Below are 26,252 nucleotides of genomic sequence, written 5' to 3' on the forward strand. Positions count from 1 at the left end.
TTCTTATCCATTTTAAATATAGCAGGGTGTACATGTGTATCCCAAGCTCCCTGTAAATTTTGTATTTCCACTCTAAAAATATCCCTTTTGCCTTTGCTAGCCTTCTGTAAACTTAGTTTGAACCTTGGCCTCCTGTGTGGTTCTCCCAAGTCTTGCTGCTCTTTCAGTCTGATTTCTTCTGTCTTCTATTCATCTTTTGTCTGTTCCTTTAGAAGAGCCACCAGTACGTGTTTCCCAGGAAAACAGTAGATGCACTGGTAGCTCTTCTAAATATCCAGGCAAAAGTGCATTTCAAGAGCTTTCTTCTTAGAGTTTCATGCCATGGAACTACATGGCTTTATTTTTAGGACTTCTTAATTCTGCCTTACTAGAACCTGTGCCACACAACCCCTACGTTATTGCCACAAATTCTAAGATGGGATGGTCTCTCTTTCCTATGGTTCTCCTTTCATTTCATCAACCAGTTTCTTCTTTGGCCAGAATAGCCATTCTGCTACTCATCTTACACACCCGTGAAACATGAAAATGTCAGCATACTAGGTCAGGGGCTTGTCAGTTGTTCCCAGTTAGCTGACTAAGACTTAGCACAGGTGCCAGAGTGTTTGAAGTCTTCCACAAAGACAGAGTGCTGCTTCTCTGCTAGAGCTGACCCCAGGAGAGTCCCGCCCTCCATCTCCGTTGGCTGAGCCCATGGCGCTCAACAGTAGTGTCACACCTGGCATCTCTCCTGCTCACCCTGCCTGCCTGTTTTCCATTGCGCATCTCACTTTGAATGCCTATAAACAGGGTTCCTTACCATCGCCTCCTCAGGAAGCCTGCTTCTCTGGAACAGTTCAGACTCCTCTTGTCCCCATGTTCTCCTCAAGTGAGTCCTACTCACTGGCTCTTAATCTCATGCATACATATGTTATGGACATATATAACATGGACATATATACATAATGGTAAGTGCCTGGAACAAATTATTTTGGTCCCTTACTTGTTCTTCTCCTAAGGAAACATCAGACATCTACTCTGAAAGTGTATACAAAAAAGAGAGGAGACAGTTTGAGAGACTGTGAGTGCATGTGAATTAAACACTTTTTCAAATTCAAAAACTCGGAGGTGTGTGGGTATGGAGCACCATGATGAGTCACTCTGACTGCTGTTTTCTTTTCTCAAAACTGTGAAGTTGAAAACACTCAGGATAATGAAGTAAACGTTTAGCCTTGAGAGTGACTGGGCTGCGTCTTGAGATTCCAGAAAGGGGTAACAGGCCTAGTATTAGTCATTCAGGTCAGTTCAACAAAGTGTACAGCATGTGAGACCCAGAGCATGCCCTGTAGGCATAAAGAAAATACTAGACTTTCATTCAAGAAGTTCATAGTTTATCCTCCAGCCAGGGTACCGGGAGTGCACCTGTAGTTGAATAAATTGGATTTATTACTTGTTCAGCAAAGGAAGATGTATACCATGATGAAGCAGAGTGTTAGAAAAGTCTTACTATAGAGATTGAGGCTTGTGTTAAGTGATTTTGAAGAAGGTTCAAGGACATGGGGCTTTGCTATGGATTGTGTGCTGTCAGAAAGTTGGGTGAATTCTGTGACTGGGTGTCTTAGAGTTTATGTAAAGAGAGCAGTCTTAAAAGCTAAAGCTATAGCTATAATTAACAAAGTGGCAGCAGTCCACAGTCACTCATCATCTAGGAATAGTGGCTGTTTGATATATACACACACACACAAACACACACACATTTCTTATTTCTTTGGGCAGGGTTTGTGTTTTTTGTGTGTTCAGACAGATTACAGAATGTTATTAGTATTATTATTTTGCCTTGATCCATCATGGTCACAGAATGGCCTTGTCTGCTGTTGATGTCTGAAATTGCCTACGTCAATAACGTCAGATATGCAGATGACACCACTCTTATGGCAGAAAGTGAAGAGGAACTAAAAGCCTCTTGATGAAAGTAAAGAGGAGAGTGAAAAAGTTGGCTTAAAGTTCAACATTCAGAAAACTAAGATCACGGCATCTGGTCCCATCACTTCATGGCAAATAGATGGGGAAACAGTGTCAGACTTTATTTTGGGGGGCTCCAAAATCACTGCAAATGGTGACTGCAGCCATGAAATTAAAAGACGCCTGCTCCTTGGAAGGAAAGTTATGACCATCCTAGATAGCATGTTAAAAAGCAGAGACATTACTTTGCCAACAAAGGTACGTCTAGTCAAGGCTATGGTTTTTCCAGTGGTCATGTATGGATGTGAGAGTTGGACTGTGAAGAAAGCTGAGCACCGAAGAATTGATGCTTTTGAACTGTGGGGTTGGAGAAGACTCTTGAGAGTCCCTTGGACTGCAAGGAGATCCAACCAGTCCATTCTAAAGGAGATCAGCCCTGGGATTTCTTTGGAAGGAATGATGCTAAAGCTGAAGCTCCAGTACTTTGGCCACCTCATGCGAAGAGTTGACTCATTGGAAAAGACTCTGATGCTGAGAGGGATTGGGGGCAGAAAGAGAAGGGGACGACAGAGGATGAGATGGCCGGATGGCATCACCGACTCAATGGACGTGAGTCTGAGTGAACTCCAGGAGTTGGTGATGGACAGGGAGGCCTGGCGTGCTGCGATTCATGGGGTCGCAAAGAGTCGGACACGACTGAGCAACTGAACTGAACTGAAGAGAACACCAAGAACTAACTGTGAGTGCCAGGCCAGCTGGTAGCAACACCAGATCTTTTCTTGTTCTCAGATGTGATTTGTAGGTTTCGATTAGCACTAACTAAAGTTGAGTAGAAATGGTACTTAATGGGAGTTGTTACCCATTTCTGTTCCAGTCTTTTCAAGTAGGAGCTTATAAGACACAGAATTTCAATGTAACTCTTGAATAAGGCCAGGTGTGATAAGTGTAATTGAAGAAGTTCAGACAGTGTATTCTTAGCAATGGAGATGATAAGAGAAAATGCTTCAGGGACAAGGGCAGCATTTGGCCTGGGCTTAGAATAGGTTGGATTTAGGTATGTGAAGTGGGATGGAGAAGCAAAACCACTGGAATAAGCAAATTTTGGGGCTAAGAGGCAAGAAATCAGAAGGCAGGCCCAAAGCATGGTGAGAAGTCTAGTTTGGCTGAATCGGGGGTATGTAATGGGAAAGAAGTGTGAAGAGGTACTTGTGGGCTAGATGATGGAATTTGGTTGTTTAGGAGTTCAGGTTGTAAGGAGGGAAGATCAGAATTCGTTAAATACCTACTGTGTGTGCTGGGTGCTTTGTATATGTTATCTTATTTAATCTGTAACCCTGGTAACAACTCCAATAAGTAGGTCTCATGATAGCCGTTTTACAGATGATGAGAATGAGCTCTAGAAAGTTTGATTTAACCTCCACTCAGATGTTGGCTGCACAGTGAGAACCTCTGACTGAAATGGTGGTGCTCATTTTACTTCTCTGGCCTCCTCCTGCATGACGCAGTCTCTTGTCGATAATGGGGACCATTGAAAGCTTTTGATCAGAGATATGGCAAGACTAGTTAGAGTTATGCTTCAGGAAGATTACTCTGATAACAAACAGTAATAGTTAACACCTATTGAGTATATGGACCAGACCCTGTGCTAAGCAGCTTAGACCCACAAATATCTCCTTTAGTTACATGTAGTATGAATTGGGAATGGAGAGGTTGGTAAGAGATGAAGAAAAACATCTGATTAAACAGGGAGAAAACATTAAGGCAGTAGTCAGCCAAGTAGAGTTAGGTAGGAGGGGAATGTGACAAGATGGGCTCTCCGAGGAGACTGGTGAGAAACTGGTCAGCTGTTGTTGGAGCCACCACCTTAAGTAATGCTGAATTAAATATGGCTTTGAGAATGTCCTCAGTATTTAGGGAGAGGCTTTCATATCTTAAAGGACTGGCCATTAAGACCTTTCTTACATTGTGGTAATCAGAAATATAAACACATCCAGTTCTTTATTGATTTATATGCCCTGAGAATGAAATGCTGCAGATGGTTTAATGTTGCTTTCAGAAAGCTCTTTTGTTAACAGTGCTAGAGTTTCTGTTTTTGTTTTTAGCAGTGGGGCTGGTTATTAACAAGGGAAAGTAGAGCTTCACTCTGTAAAATCCATTAAGTTTTTAGTCAAGCTTAAATGATTTGCTAAGTGAAATTTTAATAATTAAATAAACCGAAATATGGGGAAAGCTTTCAATAAACAATTGGGATTTAGTCAAGTCCACTTTATAGAATACTTAAGTACATATAGAGATAGGAAACACAGCTGTTTTCTATTTTGGAAGGTCTGCAATTTTAATGTTCTAACATCTTTAATGTTCTGATCTCTCTAGCTGTTTGTTTTAAAGCTTTTTTTTTTTTTTTTTAAATCACAAATCCCAGCTTCCTAATTTATCCCTCTCCTCCTCCCTTTCCCCTTTGGTAACCATAAATTTTCCTATGTCTGAGTTTCTGTTTTGTAGATAAATTCATTTCTATCTTTTTTAAAGATTCCATATATAACTGATATCATATGATATTTGTCTTTGTCTAGCTTTTTTCACTTAGTGTGATAATCTCTAGGTTTTTCCATGTTGCTATAAATAGCATTATTTCATTCCTTTTTATGGCCAAGTAATATTTCTTTGTGTATATATTGCCTTATATATAAGATTAATATATGCACACTACTATATATAAAATAACCAACAAGGACCTACTATATAGCACAGGGAACTACACTCAATATTTTGTAATAACCTATAAGGGAAAAATGTGGAAGTGTGTGTGTGTATATGTGTTTATATATATACACATGAAACTGATTCCCTGTGCTGTATATCTGAAACTAACGTGACATTATAAACCAACTATACTTTTAAAACCCACAAATCCTTCTATAATGTAGCTGTAAAGTAATATTTAATATTTTGTAACATTTATAGTAGTGGAAAATTGTGATATAAATATATAAGGAGATGCTCTAAAGCAGTTTGAGTGAATGAACTAGAGCTACATGTATCAATCTGGTTATATTTCTAGGTCAAAATATTAATCCTCACCCAGAAAAAGCAAAAAAAGAAGAGTTGCAGAAACATCAGTACAGTGTGATACTGTAATATAAAGTTTTTTTTAGTTATTACAATATACATGACATTTAACATGACATTTATCATTTCAACCATTAGGTATACTGTTCACAGTGTTACACTACACCATCCATTCATCATATAAAGTTTTAAAATACTCAGACAATATTGTATGTTGTTCATGGATGTATGCTTACATAGTGAAGCCTAAAAGCATACATTCTGATAATAAGAACTAAACTCAGAGATGTGGCTATCTCAGCGAGGGTGGGAGGAAGAGACACAAGGGGCTCCAGTTAACATCTCGTGGTAGGTAGTAATACAAGTGCTCATGTATTATCATCTATAGTTTTTTTTTATACTTGGGGTCTTTTCTTTAAATTTTTTTCTTAAATCATTTCAACCAGACATCTCCAAGTGTTTGCTTGCCGTTGACTTTTTAGGCATCCTGGGCTGTTCAGTTCTAGGAAATATGGTGGTACCAAGGTCCAAGAGGTCAGGTTACTCCCTATTGAGAACTGTTGCTGCTGCTGCTACTGCTGCTCAGTCGCTTCAGTCGTGTCCCCATAGATTCTGTGCGACCCCATAGATGGAAGCCTACCAGGCTCCCCCATCCCTGGGATTCTCCAGGCAAGAACACTGAAGTGGGTTGCCATTTCCTTCTCCAATGCATGAAGCGAAAAGTGAAAGTGAAGTTGCTCAGTCATGTCCAACTCTTAGCGACCCCATGGACTGCAGCCTACCAGGCTCCTCCACCCATGGGATTTTCCAGGTAAGAGTACTGGAGTGGGGTCCCAGTGCCGTTAACTTCATGGAAAAATCTATTCCAGATTCAGCATTCTGAACTTAGCTTGCCATTTCAAGTGTACCTTTGGTTACAGGTGGCAGGGGTTATAGATCCAAAGCCTAATTGACTCTACAAAGAAAAGAAAATATAGGAGGAGAGCAGGTTTTGAAAGGTGAAAACAAGTTTCATTTCATAGCTTTGAGCTGATAGACTCAAAGGACATATACACCAAAGGACATACACTAATGGGATTCAGAGATAAGAGGTAAGAGCTTGGAGGAAAGGTTGGAACTAGAGCCTGTACATTTTGGAAATTGAGTGAATGAATTTACCAAAGGAAAAAGAATAAGGAAAAAACAAAAGATGAAACTAAATCTTTAGGAGAAAGGATTAAAGAACAGGTGAGAGAGATGGAAAGAAATAGGTTGACGGACAAGTCAGTGGGCCAAGATCAGGAGAGTGATACGCCACAGATGTTAAGGCAGGAAAGTTTGAGAGATTTGTTCAGATTAATCCAGTATTTATTGAATGACTGTGGTGATCATTTTCTTGTGTAGCAGAGGAATCTTACGAGTGAGAATGGAGTAAAAGCCATTGGACTTGATAGTTGCGGTACGTTACCATGTTGCTGTAACTATACTTCTTGTCTGTAATCTCTTTAAATGCAGAAGTTCTTTTTATTTATTTTAATCTGTGTCTGGCATTGTGTCTGGCATATTGTTAAGTGTTCAGTAGTAAATATGTAAAATGTTACATTGAATATAAAATGCACAGTTTTATCCTAGGACATAAAATGTTTCTACCATCTAGCCTATCTCTTCCACTGCTGTCAATTCCCCCTTCTGCCTTTGAAAACAGTATTCTCTACTTTTTCAGTGTTTTTTTCCAAGGGATCTTAGTTCCCCAGCCAGGGATCGAACCTGTGCCCCTGCTAGTGGAAGCAGGGAGTCTTAGCCACCAGGGAAGTCCTTTTAGTGCTTCTTTGATTCTAATTGTAATCTGCAGTTTGTGCATGCTAAGTCGCTGCAGTCATGTCCGATTCTGTGCATGCCAGGTCGCTGTAGTCATGTCCGATTCTGTGCAGCACTGTGGACTGTAGCCCTCCAGCCTTCTCTGTCCATGGGGATTCTTCAGACAAGGATACTGGAATAAGCTGCCGTGTCCTCCTCCGGGGGTCTTCCTGACCCAGGGATCAAACCCACGTCTCTTAAGTCTCCTGCATTGGCATGCAGGTTCTTTACCACTAGCACCCCCTGGGAAGCCCATAAACACCAATAATCTCCTTTAAAATCAATTTTACTATGTTTCTCTACACCTGGCCACATCCTTCAGCGTTGCTTTTTAAACCCCTGTATTACACTTCCTCCCATTACTCTCGCTTTAACTCAGTATAAAGAAGACAGATCTAACAGTCAGGCTGTGCAGAGGTGGCATGGGCTTCCTGGGGGGCATACTGAGTTTTCTGTTTGGCATTTGGCAGGGTCAGAACCACCGCTTAAGGAAAGTGGAGGGTATTGAACACAGGTGGCTAGATAGCTCTTTTAAAAAATGTCAGCTTTACTGAGATATAATTCACATACTGTGTTGCACAATCAGTGGTTTTTAATAATAGTCACAAAGTTGTACAACCATCATCGGAATCAATTTTAGAACATTTTAATCATCACCCCTCAAGGAAAAATAAAACCCATACCTGTTAGCAGCCACTTTGTTTTGCTCCCTCTCCACCCTCCCTCCCTCCCTCCACCAAGCAACCATGAATCCACTCTGCCTCTATGGATTTGCCTGATCTGGACATTTCATATTAATGGAGTCATATGTGGTCTTGCATGACTGACTTTTTTCCCTTCACTTAGCATCGTGATTTACAAAGTTCATCCATACTGTAGCATGTGTCTGTACTTCTTTCCTTTTGTATGGCTGAGTACTGTTCCATTGTACGGATATAGGGCATCTGTTTATTAATCAGTTGATGCACATTTTACTGTTACGAATAGTGCTGGCTTTAAACATTTGTGCGTAATTTTTTGTGTAAGCACATTTTGGCGGCATTCTGGCGCCAGCAACCTGAAGAGGCTGGGTAGAATTGCTGGGTCATAAGGGATTGTTTACCTTTTTGAGGACCTGTCAGACTGTTTTCCGAAGCAGCTGCATTATTTTACATTCCCATCCAGCTGAGTGTGATAGTTCCTTTCTCCACATCCTCCCCAACCCTTTTTATTATCTTGTCTTTTTGATTATAACATCCTCGTGGGTATAAAGTTATATCTGATTGTAGATTTATTTACTTTACATATCTTCTTATAAATTTGGATTCTTGACCTTTATGAGATACGATGTTTTCTTTCATTTAGTGGATTGTCTTCCCTTTTTAAAAATGGTGTCCTTTGCAGCACAAAAGCATTAAGATTTGATGAAGCCCACTTGATCTTCTGTTGGTTGCTTGCGCTTTTGGAGGCATATCTAAGGACGTGTTCCCTAATCTCAGGCCACAAAGGTTTATGTTTATGTTTTTTTCCTAAGACTTTTATGGTCTCGGCTCTTACATTTAAGTCTCTATTTTGAGTTAATTTTTAGAAATTTAATGTGGTGTGAGGTGAGGGGTCCAACTCATTCTTTTCTATGGATGTCTTGTCCCCATAGCACTTTTTGAAAGACTGGATGGCTTTTAGGCTCCTTCTGACTCTGGAGTTTCTATGATCCTTTGTATCATATTGATTTCTGTTACTGCCATTATTATCCAAGCAGATGGACAGTCGAGATTTCATATGCTGGCCATCCTTTTCCCAAGAACACGTTGTGTCTAAAAGCAGGGATAACTATTATTAGTCTTTTATCAGTTTGTTCTAGATTTCTCAGTTGCTTTCAAGTCTATCCTCCTTTGACTTCTCTGATACTGGTTTGCTTCTGGCCGCCTTTGACCAGCTCAGGGTTTTGTTTTGTTTTGTTTTTTTCTTGCTCCTTTTGCACATAACTTTCACATATCCTTCCACCTTTTTTTGGCATGGGGATTGTTCACTCAACTTAAATTTATTTATTAGCTATGTCATTTAGATAGCTCAGAGTTCCTTCTCAAGCCTAACTAGAATCAAGTAAAAATTTCCTCAGGATGTGCCACCAACACTTAGAATTTAACATGTGCAAATAGGTGTTCAGTCTTCCCCTAACCATAACCCCTCTCGGTTTTCCTCTTTGTTCTCTCTTGGTATCTTAAACCAACCTTCGAGTTTTCTAAACTGCCCCCCTCATTCATTGTTAAATACTGCAGATCATTACAAGGTAAAAGCCCTTGGATCCATCCTTTCCTTTCTACAGGCATAGCTGTCAGCTTGCTGACTTTCTGGACCCTAGTTTCTTTCTGTGTTTAGTCTTTACTCAACTGCTAGGATAATCCCCCTCAAACACCCTTCTTGTTAAATCACTTCCCTGATCCTAGACCCACAGTATTGAATTTATATGACACAAGTTAGCATTTAATCTACCTGCTTTCTTGCCTTGCCCCTTGCTACGTCCCTAAAAGGATTTGGAAGTTGGCCTTGTTTATTCTCTCTCTGTTCGCATCCTTGTCTCATTGCGCATATTCCTCTTCTCCCGGCGTGCTTTTGCTTCTCTTCTCTTCTGAATCTCATTCCCTCCAATGCTTGATCCCATCTGACTCCTTTCCGTTTTTTGGCATTCTTTCAATACTTAGACATTTAGTTTGTCTGACAATAAGATCCATGATCCTCTGTTCATTTTTTGCTGTTTGTTTTGGGTATACTACTTTTTAAAAGCCTTGCTTCGTGTGGGAACCATTGTTTCTGTTTCATTTATGGCTCTCCTCCTTTCCTGCCTGCAGCACAGAGTAATAATAGCTGTCCAGTACATCTTCTTGGTTGATGGAGCTATATAAGTTTTGGGGGGAGGGAAATGTGTGATGTTTAGCATCATCATCATCATTTTTCAGTTATAGAAATGCAAAATAATGCCTTTTGTGCCATTACTTGGTTTTAATTTTTTATATTTTGTTTTATGCCAAGTTTTGGAAATGGTGTTCTCAGTACAGTAAGATGGAACTCAACAACATATTACTACAGATAGTAAATCTACACTAACCACCAGATATATCAGATTCACTCAAGAAGATGGTTAGCTTTTTGGATGCTGACTAAGTATTTGTTCAAAGTGCATGATAGCCTTAAAGCTAGTAGTCACCATTTAAGCTATAAAGATCCTTGACAATTTAAGAGCAAAACAGTCACCAGCACCCAGAATAAACGTCCCAGGTGACTCAGTGGTAAAGAATCTACCTGCCAATGCAGGAGACCTGGGTTCGGTCCTTGGGTTGGGAAGATCAACTGGAGGAGGAAATGGCAACCCACTCCAGGATTCTCGCCGGGAGAATCCCGTGGAGAGAGGAGCCTGGTGGGCTGCAGTCCCTGGGATCTCAAGAGTCGGCCACGACTGAGGGGCTGCACGTGAGCACAGCACCCAGGAGAAGGAGTAGAGACCTGCTGTCTTTCTTCAATTGTCTGAAGCTGTGCTTTTGTTGCTGACCTCCTCTTAAAAAGAAGCATTTCTTCTCATAATTTCCATGTCATCCAAAGTCATTAACAGGAGGGAAAAGAGGATTATTGGGGTGGAGCTTGTCCGAGAGAAGGTACAAAGCAGAGGGCAGCTCCTGGCCAGTGGCTGGCTGTCCACTCTGTGCCTGCCCACCCACTCTCTCTCACCTCAGGAGCAGCAAGTGGACTTAAAGATAGTCCTCAGTTCACCACACTTGATTAACGTCATAAGCGCAAGCTTGCTTTCTTATTTCATTATTTTCTTTTTAATCCTGTATCTTCAGTCTACATGCCTGTTCCTTTCTCCTGTTCATATGCACCTACTCTAGTGTGTCTGTTTTATGTTCTTATGCCTACATATTTGTTTCAAAGATATGTAGTATAATTATGGTGTGTCTTTAGCTTACACATGGTATTTGCTTATTTATTGTTTAACTCAGTGCTGTGCTTTTAAAAATATGTTCATGCTTCTGTAGGTACATCTAAAGTGTGTTTTCTGAAAGCTACATGAAATTCCATGTTTGTATCTACTCCATTTTGATTTTATGTTCTAACAGTTACGGAGATCAAAGTTCCTTCAGGCTCCCTACTACAACATCATCACAGTGAACATTCTCACACAGGTCTATAAAGCCTATTGCTTGAATTCAGATATAGACAGCCTTATCTGAGAATTTCTCGGGAACTTATCCATTAGTGTGGGATCACTGGATCATAGGATATACCCTCAACATCACTAAGTACGGCCGTATCACTTAACAGAATGCCTGCATCCATTTACACTCTTACCCACAGTGCACGAGCGTGCTTGCCTCCCACATCTTGCCAGTACCTGCTATTACCCACCATTCTGATTTTTGCCCTTCTAATAGGTATAGTGCTATCTCATTGTTTAAATTGGTATTTTTCTCGTTGGTTTTACTTTGATCATCTCTTAATATACTTGTTAACCATTTGAGCTTCTCTTTCTGAGAGTTCCCTACTAATATCTTTTGGGCATTTTTCTGTTGGGCTTCCTCTGATGTTCATATCAAATTGTAGGAATTCCCTGACTATTCCAGAGGTTTGATCCCTTGTCAAGTTTAGATACTGCAAAAGCTTTTCCTTCTCTGTCATCTGTCTTAACCCTGTTCATGGTATTCTTTATTGAACAGAAATCCACAATTTTATTGAAATCAAATCCACCAGTTTTTTCCCATATAGTCTGTATTCTCAGAGCCTGAATCAGGAAGTCTTTCTGTTCCTTAGTCTTTTCTGTCAGTGGTTTATCCACAGAAGCCTGTTTGCATGGCTTTTGAAGAGATGTCCTTTCTTTCTTTCTCACCTATGACTTGCAGGAGGCTTGACAGTTGGTGTTAATGTTTGGCTGCCCCGATGGAGGAAAACAGTGTGAGAAAATTGATGTGCACTCCTTTCTCTAAGCCCTGTTCTTCCACCCACAGAGATGAGCCCCTATGACCCTGTTTGTACTACGTGAATCCTGTCTGCTCAGCTGCAGCTGATTAGAAAGTGCCACATACCTACCCAAGCTGAGCCCTCAAAATCTTCCTGCAGGGAATTTGGAATTATGACCAGTCTCTGCTGACCTGTTGAAGGACATGCAAATTGAAGGGTTTGGGGGTGAACATCTTCATGTTCAAGGAGAAGCTAGTAACAAAGTAACAGAAAAAAACAAAGAAACGGAAAAAAGCCTTCTGGCCCCTTAGAGAGGGAGAATGATTGAGGTACAATGTGAGAGGAGCTGTCCTGAATCCTGATGGCGTTCCAATTTCCAGTTGTGTTCTCTTCTGAGACCAAAATTATATATATTGCATTTCCTGACATGTATTAGTGGGGGTGGCTAACTGCTCTAACAGATAGACTCCACAGTGTATCATGGCCCTAACACAATAGAAGTTTATTTCTTACTCACATAAACAGGTCCAGATGGTGCTAAGTTGGTGGGGTGGCGACAGCGGAAGGCTCTGTGCCACAGTTATTCAGGAACTTGGGTTGATAGAGGCTCTGCCATTTTCAACACTTGACTCCCAAATGCCTCCCTAGGTGTCAGCATCCAGCCTGAAGAAAGGAAATGAACACCGAATTCAATACATGAGAAGTTGTATAGACCAGGCCTTGAACTGGCACCTGTCATTCACGTTGCTTTGGCTGGGTCTCATTCGCACAGCCACATTTAACTGTATGGGAAGCTGAAAAATGGCATCTCCCTGTGGACCAAAAAAGGAAGAGAAAATGGGTTTGGTGAACAGCTACATAGTATTTATTATCTGTGTGACACTCTAGTGATGCCTGTTCCGGTTTTTTCTTAAACTTGTTTGAGTTGGCTTCTATTATTTGTATCTCAGAATGTGACATGTTTCAAAATAGCTGTATGTAAAATAGTAGAAGAAATAAAGACTGGTTAATCTGTTTTCTCAGGGAAGTTGGGTCGATTTCCACCTATGATGCATCAGCAGCAGGCACCCTCAGATGGCCAGACCCCTGGGGCTCATTTCCAGAGGTCTCACCTCGCAGAAGCCTTTGCAAAGGCCAAGGGATCAGGTGGAGGCGCTGGAGGAGGAAGTGGTGGAAGAGGCCTGATGGGCCAAATTATTCCCATCTATGGTTTTGGAATTTTTTTATATATACTGTACATTCTGTTTAAGGTAAGTGGAATCATCCTGATTGTATTACATCTATGAAAATCTATTATCATCATAATGAGAATCATTGTCGGCATTAAAACCCTTTGTATTTCAGAGCCCTTTTTTAAATCCACTGTCTCTAAATTTTGCCTCTTCTTTAGAAGATACTGAAGACAGTTGTTATCTCAGTTTCATAGATGAGAAAATCTTCACTCAGAACCCAGATAATTTGCGCCAGAATTCACAACTGAAAATGTAGAAGCAGGGCTTGAACCTGGATCCTTCTAATTCCTAATCCATTGAGCAATAAAGTTCAAAGCCTACCCTCTTGCTGCCCTTCCTGGTTTTTTTCTTGACTGGGCATCTTTGCAAGCTGTAAAAGCATAAAGATGTTCTAAGAAGAACTTTATCATTAGGGTTGGCATTGTGATTTCTAGGTAATCACTGTGAGGCCAAATAGTGACTATGCCAACACCACTTTTTCCTCCTTTTACCAGGAGTGCTATTTTTAATGTCAGTTGCAGTAATTCACTCAGTCGTGTCCGACTCTATGACTCCATGGACTATAGTCTGCCAGGCTCCTCTGTCCATGGAATTCTCCAGCCAGAATACTGAAGTGTGTTGCCATTTCCTTTTCCAGGGGATCTTCCTGACCCAGGGATTGAACCCGGGTCTCCTGCATTGCAGGCGGGCCCTTTACCATCTGAGCCACCAGGGAAATCCTAATAGTAGTAATTCTCCTGAAACAGAACTGCCACATCCTGAAACTAAGCCTGATATTGCCTAGTTCTGAGGAGACATGATTTGGGTCCTTTAGAAAGTAGACTCCTAATTAAGTTCCGTGTCTAGGCAGGCCATGGCCCTTAGTACTGCAAGCAGAGGAAGCAGATTCACTTTGCCCTCCTAACTAGAGTACGAGGTCACTTTTCTCCTGCCTAGGAATTCAGCCAGCTCAACCTGGCAGCCCAGGTTGAGTCTTCAATGAACATGGGCAAAGCACATGACTTGTGAAGAGAGTGTTTTCTTGTGCCTCAATAGTTTTTCACTTGGGAACCTTCTGTTGGCTTTTGTGTTTTGCGATGTTTCTCTAATGTTGCTGCTTGATTTGATTTCTCCCAACCTTTTTTTTTTTCATTTAATATGAGGGGTTCCATGACTTTGAGGTTCTGAGCTGCTGTTGATGTGCTGTACCTCCTTCACTTCTCAGCTCTCAAGGGGGAAGAGTACTGCAGAGGACCAGAAGTGCTCTACTGCCACACCTGGAAACACCCACAGGAAAATTAGTGAGTGCCCTTTCAGTATTTCAGAAGTTTCATTGAGTCAGACAGCTGTAAAGCAGCCAGAGTGACAATCTGTGGATATGCCTTAAAAGCATTTCTCAAAAGTTGTCCCAGTTTAATCTGATGGCATGTTTACCTTAGCTGGCTTCCCTGGCGGCTCAGATGGTAAAGAATCTGCCTGCAATGGGGAGACCTGGGTTCAATCCCTGGGTCAGGAAGATCCCCTAGAGGAGGAAATGGCAACCCACTCCAGTATTCTTGCCTGGAGAATTCCGCAGATGGGCTGTAGTCCATGGGATTGTAAAGAGTCAGACACGACTAACACACACACACTGGGAATTCTCAAAAGTTTCCATGTTGATATTGGGCTTTTAAGGGACAGACAGTTATGAAAAGTACAGAACTGTCAGTTCATTTTTTGTTAACATATATTACAAATTAATATTTTACACTTAGAACGGGTTTCTTCTCATTTCCAGACTTCAGGATATTGGCAGCAAAATTCTTTGTTTCACATAGAGGAAAACTGACGCAGTGAGATCAAGTCAGTTGCCAAAGTCAGTTATCAGATCTAGGGATCGAGTTTAATACTTCTGACTCTTGAAACATGATTATCAAATATTTATGGACCGACTAGCATATTCTATGCTCTCTGGAAAAATGAAATGTATGTGGCATGGCTCTTCACTCTGAGAATTTATAGTCTAGGATGAATGTTAGGAAAATATAACTGGTGAAAAGTTTATTGCCTAGAAAAAAGGGAGTTGGTGCAAGCCTTCTGGGAAATCGTGTCTGGCTGTGGAGGAGGCCTGATAGGGAACTTGAGTAAGACACAGCCTGAGACGGGGCAGCTGTGCGAAAGAAGGCATGAAGAGTAGGTCAGTTAAGCTGTTATTGCTGAAGGCCTTGGAGGCCAGACTATCCTGTGGATACTGAAGCCTCATCAGAGGTTTTTAAAAAGAAAGACATCATCAAAATGAAGAAAGGCTGCACCATTGAAGCATCTGCCCTCAGCCATAGTTGCTGTTTGTATTTACTCTGGATTCACCATGAAAATAGATATCCCAGTGGCTTCTGCATCCTGAAATCTTAAATATTCAGGTTTAAGTGACTGCAATCCTTGCTGTATTCTTAGCTGAGATAGTGTCTAACCAAAAGTGATGGTAAACACATCATAAAATTTTTTAAAAATATTTGTGAGCTAAAGAGTAGCAAATTCATAATGTCACATAATGCATTTAAAACAGAAAGAAGTAAATAAGATAAATTCCTAAGAGCAGCTGTCTTATGATATAGTAGCAGTTGTATCAACTTTTTATACTTCAATTTTGAATCATACACAAAATAAAAATAACCCAAGCATTTACGTGGCACAGATGTTAATCGGATGCAGAAGAGTATGTTATAAAAGTACTAAAAAGCCTTTGAAATGCTATATTTTATAGTGACCCTCTAGATATATCTGTGTAGGATGACACTCAGATATGAAACAGAATGACTAGATTATCTACATAATGAACAACATTTTATTTTCCTATTGCCTTAAAGTTTATTTCATGTGCTGATTGAGTGATTTACTTTTTTGTTCTACTTTTAGGACCTTAACATTAGTTTCAATAGATGTGCTCCTTTCTGACCTTTTTTGAGAAGACTGCTTCTGGGGGAAGGTTACACAGTTCAACCACAGATGACTGAAGTAGAAAACCGGGGCCAGGAACGTGTCAGCCCTAGTTCAAGTCTTTTTCTTTTGAAGAATTAAACTGTTATCTTCCATATGTTTCCAGATCTTAGGTACAGATGAAACAGTGCTCATTTCAAGGCTTTAATACCTTTTCTGAAGACCTTTACCAGATTTGGTACTTCATCCTCAAGTACTGTTTGAATTAGAAAGATGATATTTATCTTCATTTCTTCTTGGCTGACTGTGTAGGGCTGTGTTTTGCATTTGTAGGTGTTTCTTTGGCTGGTCCTGCTGTATTTCTGGGTGTAAGAAAGGGTGATTTATTCATCAGTTTCTAAACGTGTATCCTTTAGATCTTGGTACCTAGACCTCAGTACCCTTTGTGTTCTGATTGGATTAGCTGCAGAGACCGTCAGTCTCTTCTCTGAGTCTCAGGACCAGCCTGGATTATTGTAGAATGTCACAGCCAGCTGTGTTTCAGAAAAGAGCTTAAGGAGTTGTATATGATGGTTCTCAGATTGATGCTTATTTTTCAGCCAATTTTGAGCTTGTTCAACTGCAAGAAAAACTGAAGGAAACAGAGGAAGCCATGGAAAAATTAATCAACAGAGTGGGGCCTAATGGTGAGAGGTACGTTTTCACATAACAGGGATCAGACTGTTGCCCATTAAGAGTTAATTCAAAATTTTATCTTTCTTTGATTTCTGGCCCACTTGATTTCACTTTATATTATTGTTATCATATTAGCATTTGCATATTATTTTTCATTTAACATTTCCATGTTCACACTTTCAAGTGTCATTTTCAAGAGTATATGTTCTGTGTTGTGCAACGTTATTGTGAGAGTGAGTAAATTTGTGAGTGGATGCCACAAGGAAAAATGACTGGGTTTTAAGGAAGTCATTTTCCTAGCTGTCTAAAAATGGCATTAAGTGAAACAAGATTATTAAATAGTGTGCTTTCTGTTTGAGACAAAATTCGGGGAGCCCAAGTATGCTCAGAGTAGGCATTTGTTTTTTGTTGACTGTGCCAGAACAGAACTGGATGTGTGAAGTAGGTGTCAGGAGCCAGACTAGCCCTTTAGGATGCCCCATGGCGAAGACACACTCTTCTTGCTACAAGTCTGGCTGAGGATCTGAAATGGTGGCTTTGGGGGTTAGTGGAAGTTGGCATCAACTAAGAAAACGCAGGTGTAGGAAGGCGAGAGAGGAGAAACTAGAATGTGAAATTGAGGACAAAGAGGGATTCGGTTCATGCTCGGCCTTCTGACAAGGATGGGGTAGGAACTGGGGTGAATGGCATGCGGGAGGTCCCATGCAGGAGGTCTCATGCAGGAGGCTGTCTTGAAAGGTCCGTCCTGTAGACTCAGGGGCTCGATGTAGAGTCTTTGCCTCAGAAAACTGCTCTGCGTTGGCCCCTTCTGTTTGCCGTCCATGGTGCTGTTAGTGCCCCGTACTCTTTTTCCCTGCTTTCTGGCTCCTGCCTTGCCCATATGTGGCTGGATATGAAAAAAGTAAACATCCTCAAATTATAGTCCCTTGGTTTGGCTTTTCCCTGCAATGTCTACATTGCTGCTGAAGTGACCTTTTTAAGAGTGATTCCTGCCTATCTGGGCCCAGCACCCTTGACCTTCTTTTGGTCCAGAAAGCACAGTGACCATCTGGCCTTCTCCAGAGCAGTCGAGGTAGGTGTACATGTCTATACATGAGTATATCTGTGTGAGTGAGTAATACTATTTGGTGTTATTAGCAGTTACTAAGAACCAAGCTCTAAGCTAAATACTTTACGGACATTATCTGTTTCAATGTTTCGTATGAGTGTGACTAAACTAGTTTGTGCAACTATATGTGTCTGGCCTTTTCTGCCCTTCCCCTATACCACTCAGTCTGGGTGGGCAAGTACCTGACTTTTATAGACCCTTGTGCCTCAGAAAATATCGTACCCTGGCCTGGTCTGTTTGAAGCCCTAGGCAACACCTAAAGGTCAGAAAACTATCAGTGAGTATCTGTGGGCAGGGCCTCCCACCTGGGAGACCCAGTCACTCGGCCTTGGAGTAAGAAACTACGTGAAGATATTTTCTCACTATTACTCGCTGCTGTTCAGACTCCCTTAGCTCAGATCAAACAATGCTGCCATGCATCCCATCTGTCCCATTGCCCAAGCTAGGGATGCAGTACTGTGACTCCTAAGTACTGTCTGTCCTCTTTGGGCCAGCCAGGATTGCGTCTCCACATTTCATGTGCAAAAGCAGAGGAGTTGTGTGTCTCCTCCACCACCCTGCCATCACCATTGCATATGAAGTCGTGCCATATCACTGTTTCTGGGGCAACAGGCCCTAGCTCAGATTACTTACTCCTTGTCAGATGCTAGAGTGGGGACTCTCTGAAAACACATGGATTGCACTGCCTCATGGCAACGATTGTGTAAAATAAATACTTACACAGTACCTGTCGGGAACCAGGGATCAGCTCTCCTTTCACTCAAGAGAGCATAGCTTGTGTCTCCCTTTCCCAGATCTCATTTTCCAGTCCACAGGAGGTGACTTTCTCTCTGAAACGCCTTAATCTAAAACCTTTTATCCTTATAGGTAGGCCCTATGGGTCTTACACCTTCAAAATTGCAAGGGCTAGGTAGCTACATGTTTTATATTCTTGTCTTATTTATATTTAAATCCTTTAACTTTAGTTTCTGTAGCATTTGTTCTTTTACAAGTCTGTGCTTCTAGGGTTATTAGAAGAGCCCAAAATAACCCAGTATTTTTTCTATCAGATCAAGATTCTGTCACATTGCCAGGCTTCTGGGGGTCAAAAAGGGGATTTAAGACAAAGAAGACATGTTCATTTGCCTTCCAAGTCCTTTTATATAATATCACTCCGTAACTTTAAGATTTTACTTAAAATTCCCAATATATGCCATTTCTAATACTTAGTGCTTATAAAAGAATCAAAATATGGGAAAGCTTTTCAGACAGCTTTCACCTGTGAGCAATATAAGTCTGCACATGTTTTAGAATAACTAGGCCTCCTAGAAGGTTGCTATTGTGCCATGTTCTGTCTGATACTAAGCAAACTCTAGTCCTAGGACACAAAGACTAAGAAGGGGTCTCGGAACCAGAACTGAGGTGTCCTTATTTCTGTCCTGTGATCAGCAAAATTTCCTTCCTGGAGCAGCATGTCCAGCTGTAATTATTTACCTAGAAGCATGGAGTGCCCCGAGAGGAGACATGAGGGTGCAGCCTCTGGCAGCAGACACCTTGGCAGGCATGTTGTATATGTATGTGGGGCTGCACGTTTCTGGCAGGCATCGTTGGGGTATAAACTCTGCGAGGACAGGCTTAGTCTCTTGTCTGTTAACTGCGTTCACATAGTAGGTACTAAGTAAATACTTGCCATTGGAAAAGTATATATAGTCTCTTTTGAGGTAAGCATTTGTACTCATCATGGTAGAAGAGTAAATCCTACCCATTCCTTGTTGGCATCCTTCTCTTCCTTTCCTGATCTTTGTACGCAGAGTTCTATAGGACATGTCACATAGATAGCGGCTCTTTTCCTCATCAGACAGAAAATGTCTTTTGAGTGAATGGACATCCAAAACAGAGCTCATCATCTACCCACAGATGAGCCTATTCTACCTGTAATGTTCCGCATCTTAGCAAACAGCTCCACCAACTACTTAGTTGCCCCAAAGAGGAATTAAATGTCATCTTTGATTCATCTTTTCTTCACTTCTCGTATCTCATTAATTACCTGTCCTGTCATTTCTTCCTGGTTAATAAGTGTCTCCTTGCAAAACATTCTAAACTCTACCAGGGCAGGAATTTTCCTTTTTATTCCTGGTGCCTAGCACAGGACAGTAGTAGGCTTTAGAAAAGTATTAGTTGAAATGGAAGAATGAGTGAGCAAATGGAGAATGCCTTAACTTTTTTCCTGTAAAGAAATTGGTGTCTTTTAATTTTTTTTTTTGGTCCATGTTGTGTGGTATGTAAGATCTTAGTTCCCTGACCAGGGATTGAACCTGGGTCCCCTGTATTGTAATAGATTATGGAGTCTTTGGACTGTCAGGGAAGTGCTGAGAATGCCTTTACTTTTGACATAGGTCAGAACTAACTCGTGGTTTCTTTTCCTCTAATTTGCCTCCCTTCACTTCCTGCTTTCCAAACCAGTGGATTACGTCTTTCAGCCCTTCATTAGGTCCCTGTTGCTTTTGATTATGAGTAGAATGTTTTACATGACTTACGTAGTCTGGGCTCTGCATACCTCAGTTGCTTTATCTTTCCCCATTACTCTTCTCCATGTCTGTGATCCATCCACACTGAATACTTGCTTTTCCTCTGAAGTACCTGTGCATTTTTGCTTCTAGGACTTTGCATATACTTTTTTCCTTTGCTTGGGTGTTGCCCCAACCCCCTCCCCACAGACACTTATTTTATTGGTTCCTTGTCTTAGAGGTCTCAACTTAGTCATCATTTCCTCTGAGAGCCTTTCCCTGGACCCACAACTTGGTTAGGTGTTCCTCCTACATGATCCCAGGCCACCTATGTTTACTGGATATTGTAAGCATCATGTTACTTCCTAATCCTCTGTTAACTTTTCTGGCTTCCCTCATGCCTTATAACCTTCTTGAGAATAGGGAGTTTTCATTATTCAGACTTGCATTCCTAATGCTGGCACAATCGACAGTGTCTGTACATGTTAAAAGAATGAATGAGGTGGATGTAAAGAAAGTACTTTAAAGCAGACATTTTCAGCAACAATTAGAATATTTTTGGTACCTATTTTGATTTGCACAACCCTCTATGGCTGTCAATTGCAAGTATTATTTTCTCTGTAAGGCACTGCATCTCAGAGAAAAGGTGTGCTCTAGGAGTGTGTATTAGTTTTCTGTGGCTGCTGTAATGAATTATCCTGACCTTAATGCCTTAAAACAATACACATAGTTTCTTACAGTTCTATATGTTAGAAGTCCTACATTGGGCTAAAATCAAGGTGTTGGCCAGACTTTTCCCTGCATTCTAGAGGTTCTGGGGTAATATCTTTCCTCGCCTTTTCCAGATTTTAGAAGCTGCCTGTATTCCTTGGCTCATGAACTCTTTCCTCTACTTTCACAGCCAGCAACAGTGAGTTGAGACTTTAGCCTCTTCTGCCTCCCCATTCTACTTTTAAGGACCTTCATAAATGCATTGTGTCCTCCCAGATAATCCAGAATACAGCCCAAACTGGTAGGAATATTATAGCATCAACCAAAATAAAGCACAGAAGAATGAAGATAAGGCTTTGCAGTATGAGTCTTGAGTTCAGCTTTGAGTATGGTTGAAGAAGCCTCAGCGCATCCATGTATTGTATATGTATAGCTGAGTCCCTTCACTGTTCACCTGAAACTATCACAACATTGTTAATTGGCTCTACCCCAATACAGAATGGTATGTTTAAAATGAAAAAAAAAAAAAACAGAACGTCCATGTATGATAGAAAATTGAAAATCAATAGAAAATTGGGGTATTGTGGTCAGAACAAAGGACCCAAGTTTGGAAGTGTCCATTTGGCTGGGAGTAAGAGGCAGAAAAGATGAGATTACCAAATCCTTGAAGCATGTTATGTCATGTGGCCATTGCCAGCAGTCTTCTGCTGGTCTGATTTCTTTTCTCATTTGAGTGATGTTGTACGAAGCTGTTTCATTCTGTGTTTAACTCTTGGATTCAGAACTTAATGACTCCTCGGAGTTTTGAAGCATTCAAAAGTTTGTGTTGTCTCCCAACTTGACCTTTTATTTTTCTAATGTCTTGGAATCAGCTATACCCAACCTCACCTAGCTTACCTGTTCATGCAGTTGCTAATGATCCTGGGCCACTAGGACATGGTTTTGAAGGGTGAATTTAAGATTAATTTTAGTATAGTGACAAGGCCTCCAAGTAGAAATGCCCAGGAGGTAACTGGAGTTATGAGACTGGCCTTTGTGTGAGAAGTCAAGGTTAGAGGTAGAGTCTGAGCATCATGTATGTAGACGTGATGGTTTAGTCTGTGAATTGGGTCTGCTTCCTGAGGACATGCCTATAGGAGTGGATAAACAGGAGCCCTGGGATTGAGCCTTCAGGAAAACCATGTTGGAGGAGGAGGACATTTCAAGGAGAAGATGGGCCGTAGTACAGAGAAGTCAAGAGGAATGAAATGTGATAAAAAAGACTTAGACTTAAGAGTAAAGTGGTCGTTGGAGAATTCCCTAGTGGTTCAGAGGACTCCATGCTTCCATTTCAGTGAGTACAGGTTTGATCCCTGGTTGGGGAAATAAGGTCCTGTGCGCTGTGTGACAAAAGGGACAAAAAATAAAGTGGTCATTGATTTTCACAAGGTTTGGTAAAATGATGGAGTGGCCACCAGATTTCAGGGAGGTAGAAGAAAATGGACGGTGAGGAAGTGGGGACCAGTCAAGCTAACACATTTATTGAGCACTTAAAATGTTCATGGCAGTGTGCCTATACTGCAGTGAACTTATTTCTGACATCCAGGATTATCAAACCAAATTGAGACAATGAGGAAACCATGAAAGTGCTTATTGCAATAAATTCAGCAGATGTAAAGTGGACCATGATTAGCTGCCTCATGCATGATGCAGACACTGAGTACACTTGAGGACACTTTAGTTTGGAATTCTCTAAAGAAAGCGTCTCTCTTCTGTTTCTGCTTTTCTTAGCCTACCCATATCCCTTTAAATTAAGGGCTCTGATTTTCCATGAATTAGAAAACAAAGTCAAGACTGTTGTATTCAGTAAAAATCAGAATGTACTAAGTACAGTCCAGAGAAGTAACATGTGCAACGTGTTGTGATAATCACATAGACTCTTTGAGCTAAGGGTGACCCAGCTACCCCCAGAAGCCTCCCACAGAATCAGTTGTCATAACAACAAGAGTTAGGGGTTATAGAACAGATGAGTAGTTAAGGTGAGTCAGGACTCCTCTACTGATGGAAAGTATAAAGCAGCTGTTCACATGCATGTAGAACACACAGGCTTTCCTCAGTTCAGAGCTTTGAGACCATTTATTGTAGAAAAAGTGGAGCTCCTGGGGTTTTTATTTTCCTCCCACTGAGATCTATAAAAATGTTGCACCTACATTTTCCTGAGTTAACATGTTAATATTGACAGGAGAAGCAGTTTTTTCTTCTTCCCTGTTAGTCATTAAGGGTAACATAATGTAGGTTAAATGTAAAAAGAAACATAGGCTTGGGACTGGGAAAGATTGATGGCACCACCATGAGGCTGGTACAGAATATATCATTTCTTTCCTCTTCATGGGTGTTATATTGACTTCGAGTGCTTTGGGGTTTTAAGAGGAGAATAAGTAGCCTCTGTTAAATCCTGCCAGTAGATGAAACTGGTCCCAAAGCAGACAATTCTCAGTCTTACTGAGTGGGGCCTTGCCTGCCTGTTGATACGATGCAGCGCTTCCCTCTCAGATCATCACATGTTATCCTTGAGCCTCATCTTACTCATGCAGGCATTTCCCCAGAGCCAACACAGCTGAATGAGGCGGTCACATACAGGTTTTCTAAAGTGTGGAACTTGAGCACTGTGCTTCAAGAACTGCACTGAATGTTATTACGACTTAGGAGAGTAGTTTTAGGTAGAGTGCTGACATTAACTAACAATGTGAATAAATATATAATTTCTTCTCCATGGGCCTCAGTTTCCCTAGTTCCTTTGGTCTGGATGATTTGTCAGAATGATCCAACTCTCACATTTTAGAATATGTCTTTATTTCTGCACAAGTAGGTTCAGCCTGGCAATTCTAGGGTTGGCCTAGTAGCATATTTTTCCCTCATCGAGGCAAGTGGTCCAGCACATTTTCTTTTGATGACATTACTGCAGAGAAAAGTGGCTTGTAGTAAATGGAGTAATGTAAGTAATGGTGAAACTGCTTGAGGATAGGGAATCAGGGCAGTGAGGTGTACTGTGAAAGAACCTGAAGGCTGAGATATCTGGAGTCTTGTCCTAGAACTGACATTAAATCATTCTGGGACCTCGGACAATCACTTCCGCTGTTCTAGGCCTTAGTTTTCCCATTTATAAAATCAAAACATTGAACTAACATCTCTGGTTCCCATCTATGCAGTTCCAGAATCAACTCCTACAGTAATTATCTGTTGCTATTGAACTTGTTATTCTAGAGTCCAGACAGATCATAGTAATGTCTATGTTCACTGCCTAGGAGTATTTGCTACTAACTAGCTGGATTGTCTGCTGTTTCTAAGCAGAGCACAGACTGTGACTTCTGACCAAGAAAAACGATTGCTTCATCAGCTCCGAGAAATCACCAGGGTCATGAAAGAAGGAAAATTCATTGATAGATCCACTCCAGAGAAAGAAGCTGAGGAGGCCCCTTATATGGAGGACTGGGAAGGTAAACAGTGTTTTCTTATTTCTTTGTTAACCGTCAGCCCAAAAAAGAGATCTTCACAGAATTTTTAAAATCAGCTTTATTACTGAGGTATAATATATACACAGTTCACCAATTTTAAGTGTATGGTTGGATAAGTTTTGACAGAGAGTTGTATAATCATATCACAGACATGAAATAGTCATGATACTTCCATCATCGCAGAAAGTTACCTTTCCCTTTGCTGCTAATCCCCTTCTGCCCTGGCAACAGCTGAACTGCTTTCTGTCCCTCTAGCTTTACCTTTTCTGTATCACTGGGCCATACTGCACATGTTCTTTTGCATTCTGGCTTCATTGATTTAGTGCAGTGCTTTTGAGCTTCATGTGATGAGTGTATTAGTAGTTCTTTCTTCTAATTGCAAAGTAGTGTTCTGTTGTCTGGATATAGTTTGTTTCTCCATTCACCAGTTTAGGAACTTTTGGGCTGCCAACTTTGAGCTATTATGAATCAAGCTGCTGTGAACTTTTGCATACACATTTTTATTGGAACATATATTTGTATTTGTTTTGGTATATCTCTAAGAATGAGATTTTGGGGTTTTCTACGTGTATGTTCAACTTTGGAAAGCAGGTTGATTATTCTAAAATAATTTTGCCTTCCCATTTTGCAGTGTATGAGAATTGCAGTCACTCCACATCCTTGGTATCACTTGGCATCGTCAGTCTTTTTAATTTTAGCTGTTCTAGTGAGTGTGTAGTGGTATCTAGCTTGTGACTGTGGTGTGAATTTCCCTAGCAACTAGTGATGTTGAACATCCTTTCATGTACTGATTTGTCATCTGTATATCTTTGGTGAAGTGTTTGTTCACATTGTGTGCCACTTTCTTGAGTTGGTTATATTCTTACTGAGTTGCAAGAGTGTCTTCTGTATTCTGGATATAAGTTGTCAGTTATGAATTTTGCAAATATTTTCTCTTAATTTGTGATTTGCTTTTTAATTTTCTTAGTGGCATCTTTCAAAGACCAGAATTTTTTTTTTCATTTTGATGAAGTCCAGTTTATCATTTTCTCTTTTATGATTCACTTTCTTTGTGAGCTTTTAAGAAATCTTTGCCTTACTCAAAGTTACCTAAATCTTCTGCCTTCTTCTAGAATTGTATGGTTTTAGCTCTTACATTTAGGCCTGTGATCTATTTTTTACTTTTTATATACAGTGTGCAGTATCAGGATGAGGTTAATATTTTTCCATATTGATATTCTATTGTTATTTATTTTGTTATAAACAAAATTTTGTTATATTTAATTATCTTGGTGTGTTGGTTAGAAATCAACCAACCCTTCCCTTTTGGAAAATGGAAAAATCAATTAACCACATATAGGTGGGTGTATTCCGGATTTTCTGTTCCATTCATTGATCTTTGTGTGTATACTTATACTAAAATCACAATGTCTTTATATTGACTTGAAATCTGGTCAGGCAAGTTCTTCAACTGTTTTTTTCCAAAATTATTTTTGTAATTCTGGGCCCTTCACATTTTCATATAAATTTAAAATCAGTATGTTCTGTTCACTCACTTAGCCATGTCTGATTCTTTGCGACCCCATGGACTGCAGCACGCCAGGCCTCCCTGTCCATCACCAAGTCCTGGAGTTCACTCAGACTCATGTCTATCGAGTCCGTGATGCCATCCAGCCATCTCATCCTCTGTCGTCCCCTTCTCCTCCTGCCCCCAATCCCTCCCAGCATCAGAGTCTTTTCCAATGAGTCAACTCTTCACATGAGGTGGCCAAAGTATTGGAGTTTCAGCTTCAGCATCAGTCCTTCCAATGAATATTCAGGACTGATTTCCTTTAAGATTGTCTGGTTGGATCTCCTTGCATCCAAGGGACTCTCAAGAGTCTTTTCCAACACCACACTT

The 26,252-nt window shown here is 40.7% G+C and overlaps 1 protein-coding gene across 6 annotated transcripts in view; it reads left to right on the plus strand.

Annotated features, from left to right (window-relative positions):
• RIC3 (RIC3 acetylcholine receptor chaperone) overlaps positions 1-26,252 on the plus strand; it is a 59,081-nt gene that overhangs the window by 17,917 nt on the left and 14,912 nt on the right. For 2 of the 6 annotated variants that reach the window (XM_012095822.5, XM_012095823.5), the window contains exons 2-5: positions 12,796-13,022; positions 14,209-14,284; positions 16,499-16,592; positions 24,207-24,355. In XM_012095822.5, coding sequence (XP_011951212.3) covers positions 12,796-13,022; positions 14,209-14,284; positions 16,499-16,592; positions 24,207-24,355 — 546 coding nt within the window. Of the gene's footprint in view, positions 1-12,795; positions 13,023-14,146; positions 14,285-15,887; positions 16,073-16,498; positions 16,593-24,206; positions 24,356-26,252 lie in introns of those variants that run through there. The other 4 variants (XM_004016178.6, XM_042233090.2, XM_027979409.3 and 1 more) reach the window with 3 other exon arrangements.

This window comes from Ovis aries, chromosome 15 (genome assembly GCF_016772045.2).
Source record: "Ovis aries strain OAR_USU_Benz2616 breed Rambouillet chromosome 15, ARS-UI_Ramb_v3.0, whole genome shotgun sequence".
Classification (NCBI taxonomy): Eukaryota; Metazoa; Chordata; class Mammalia; order Artiodactyla; family Bovidae; genus Ovis; species Ovis aries.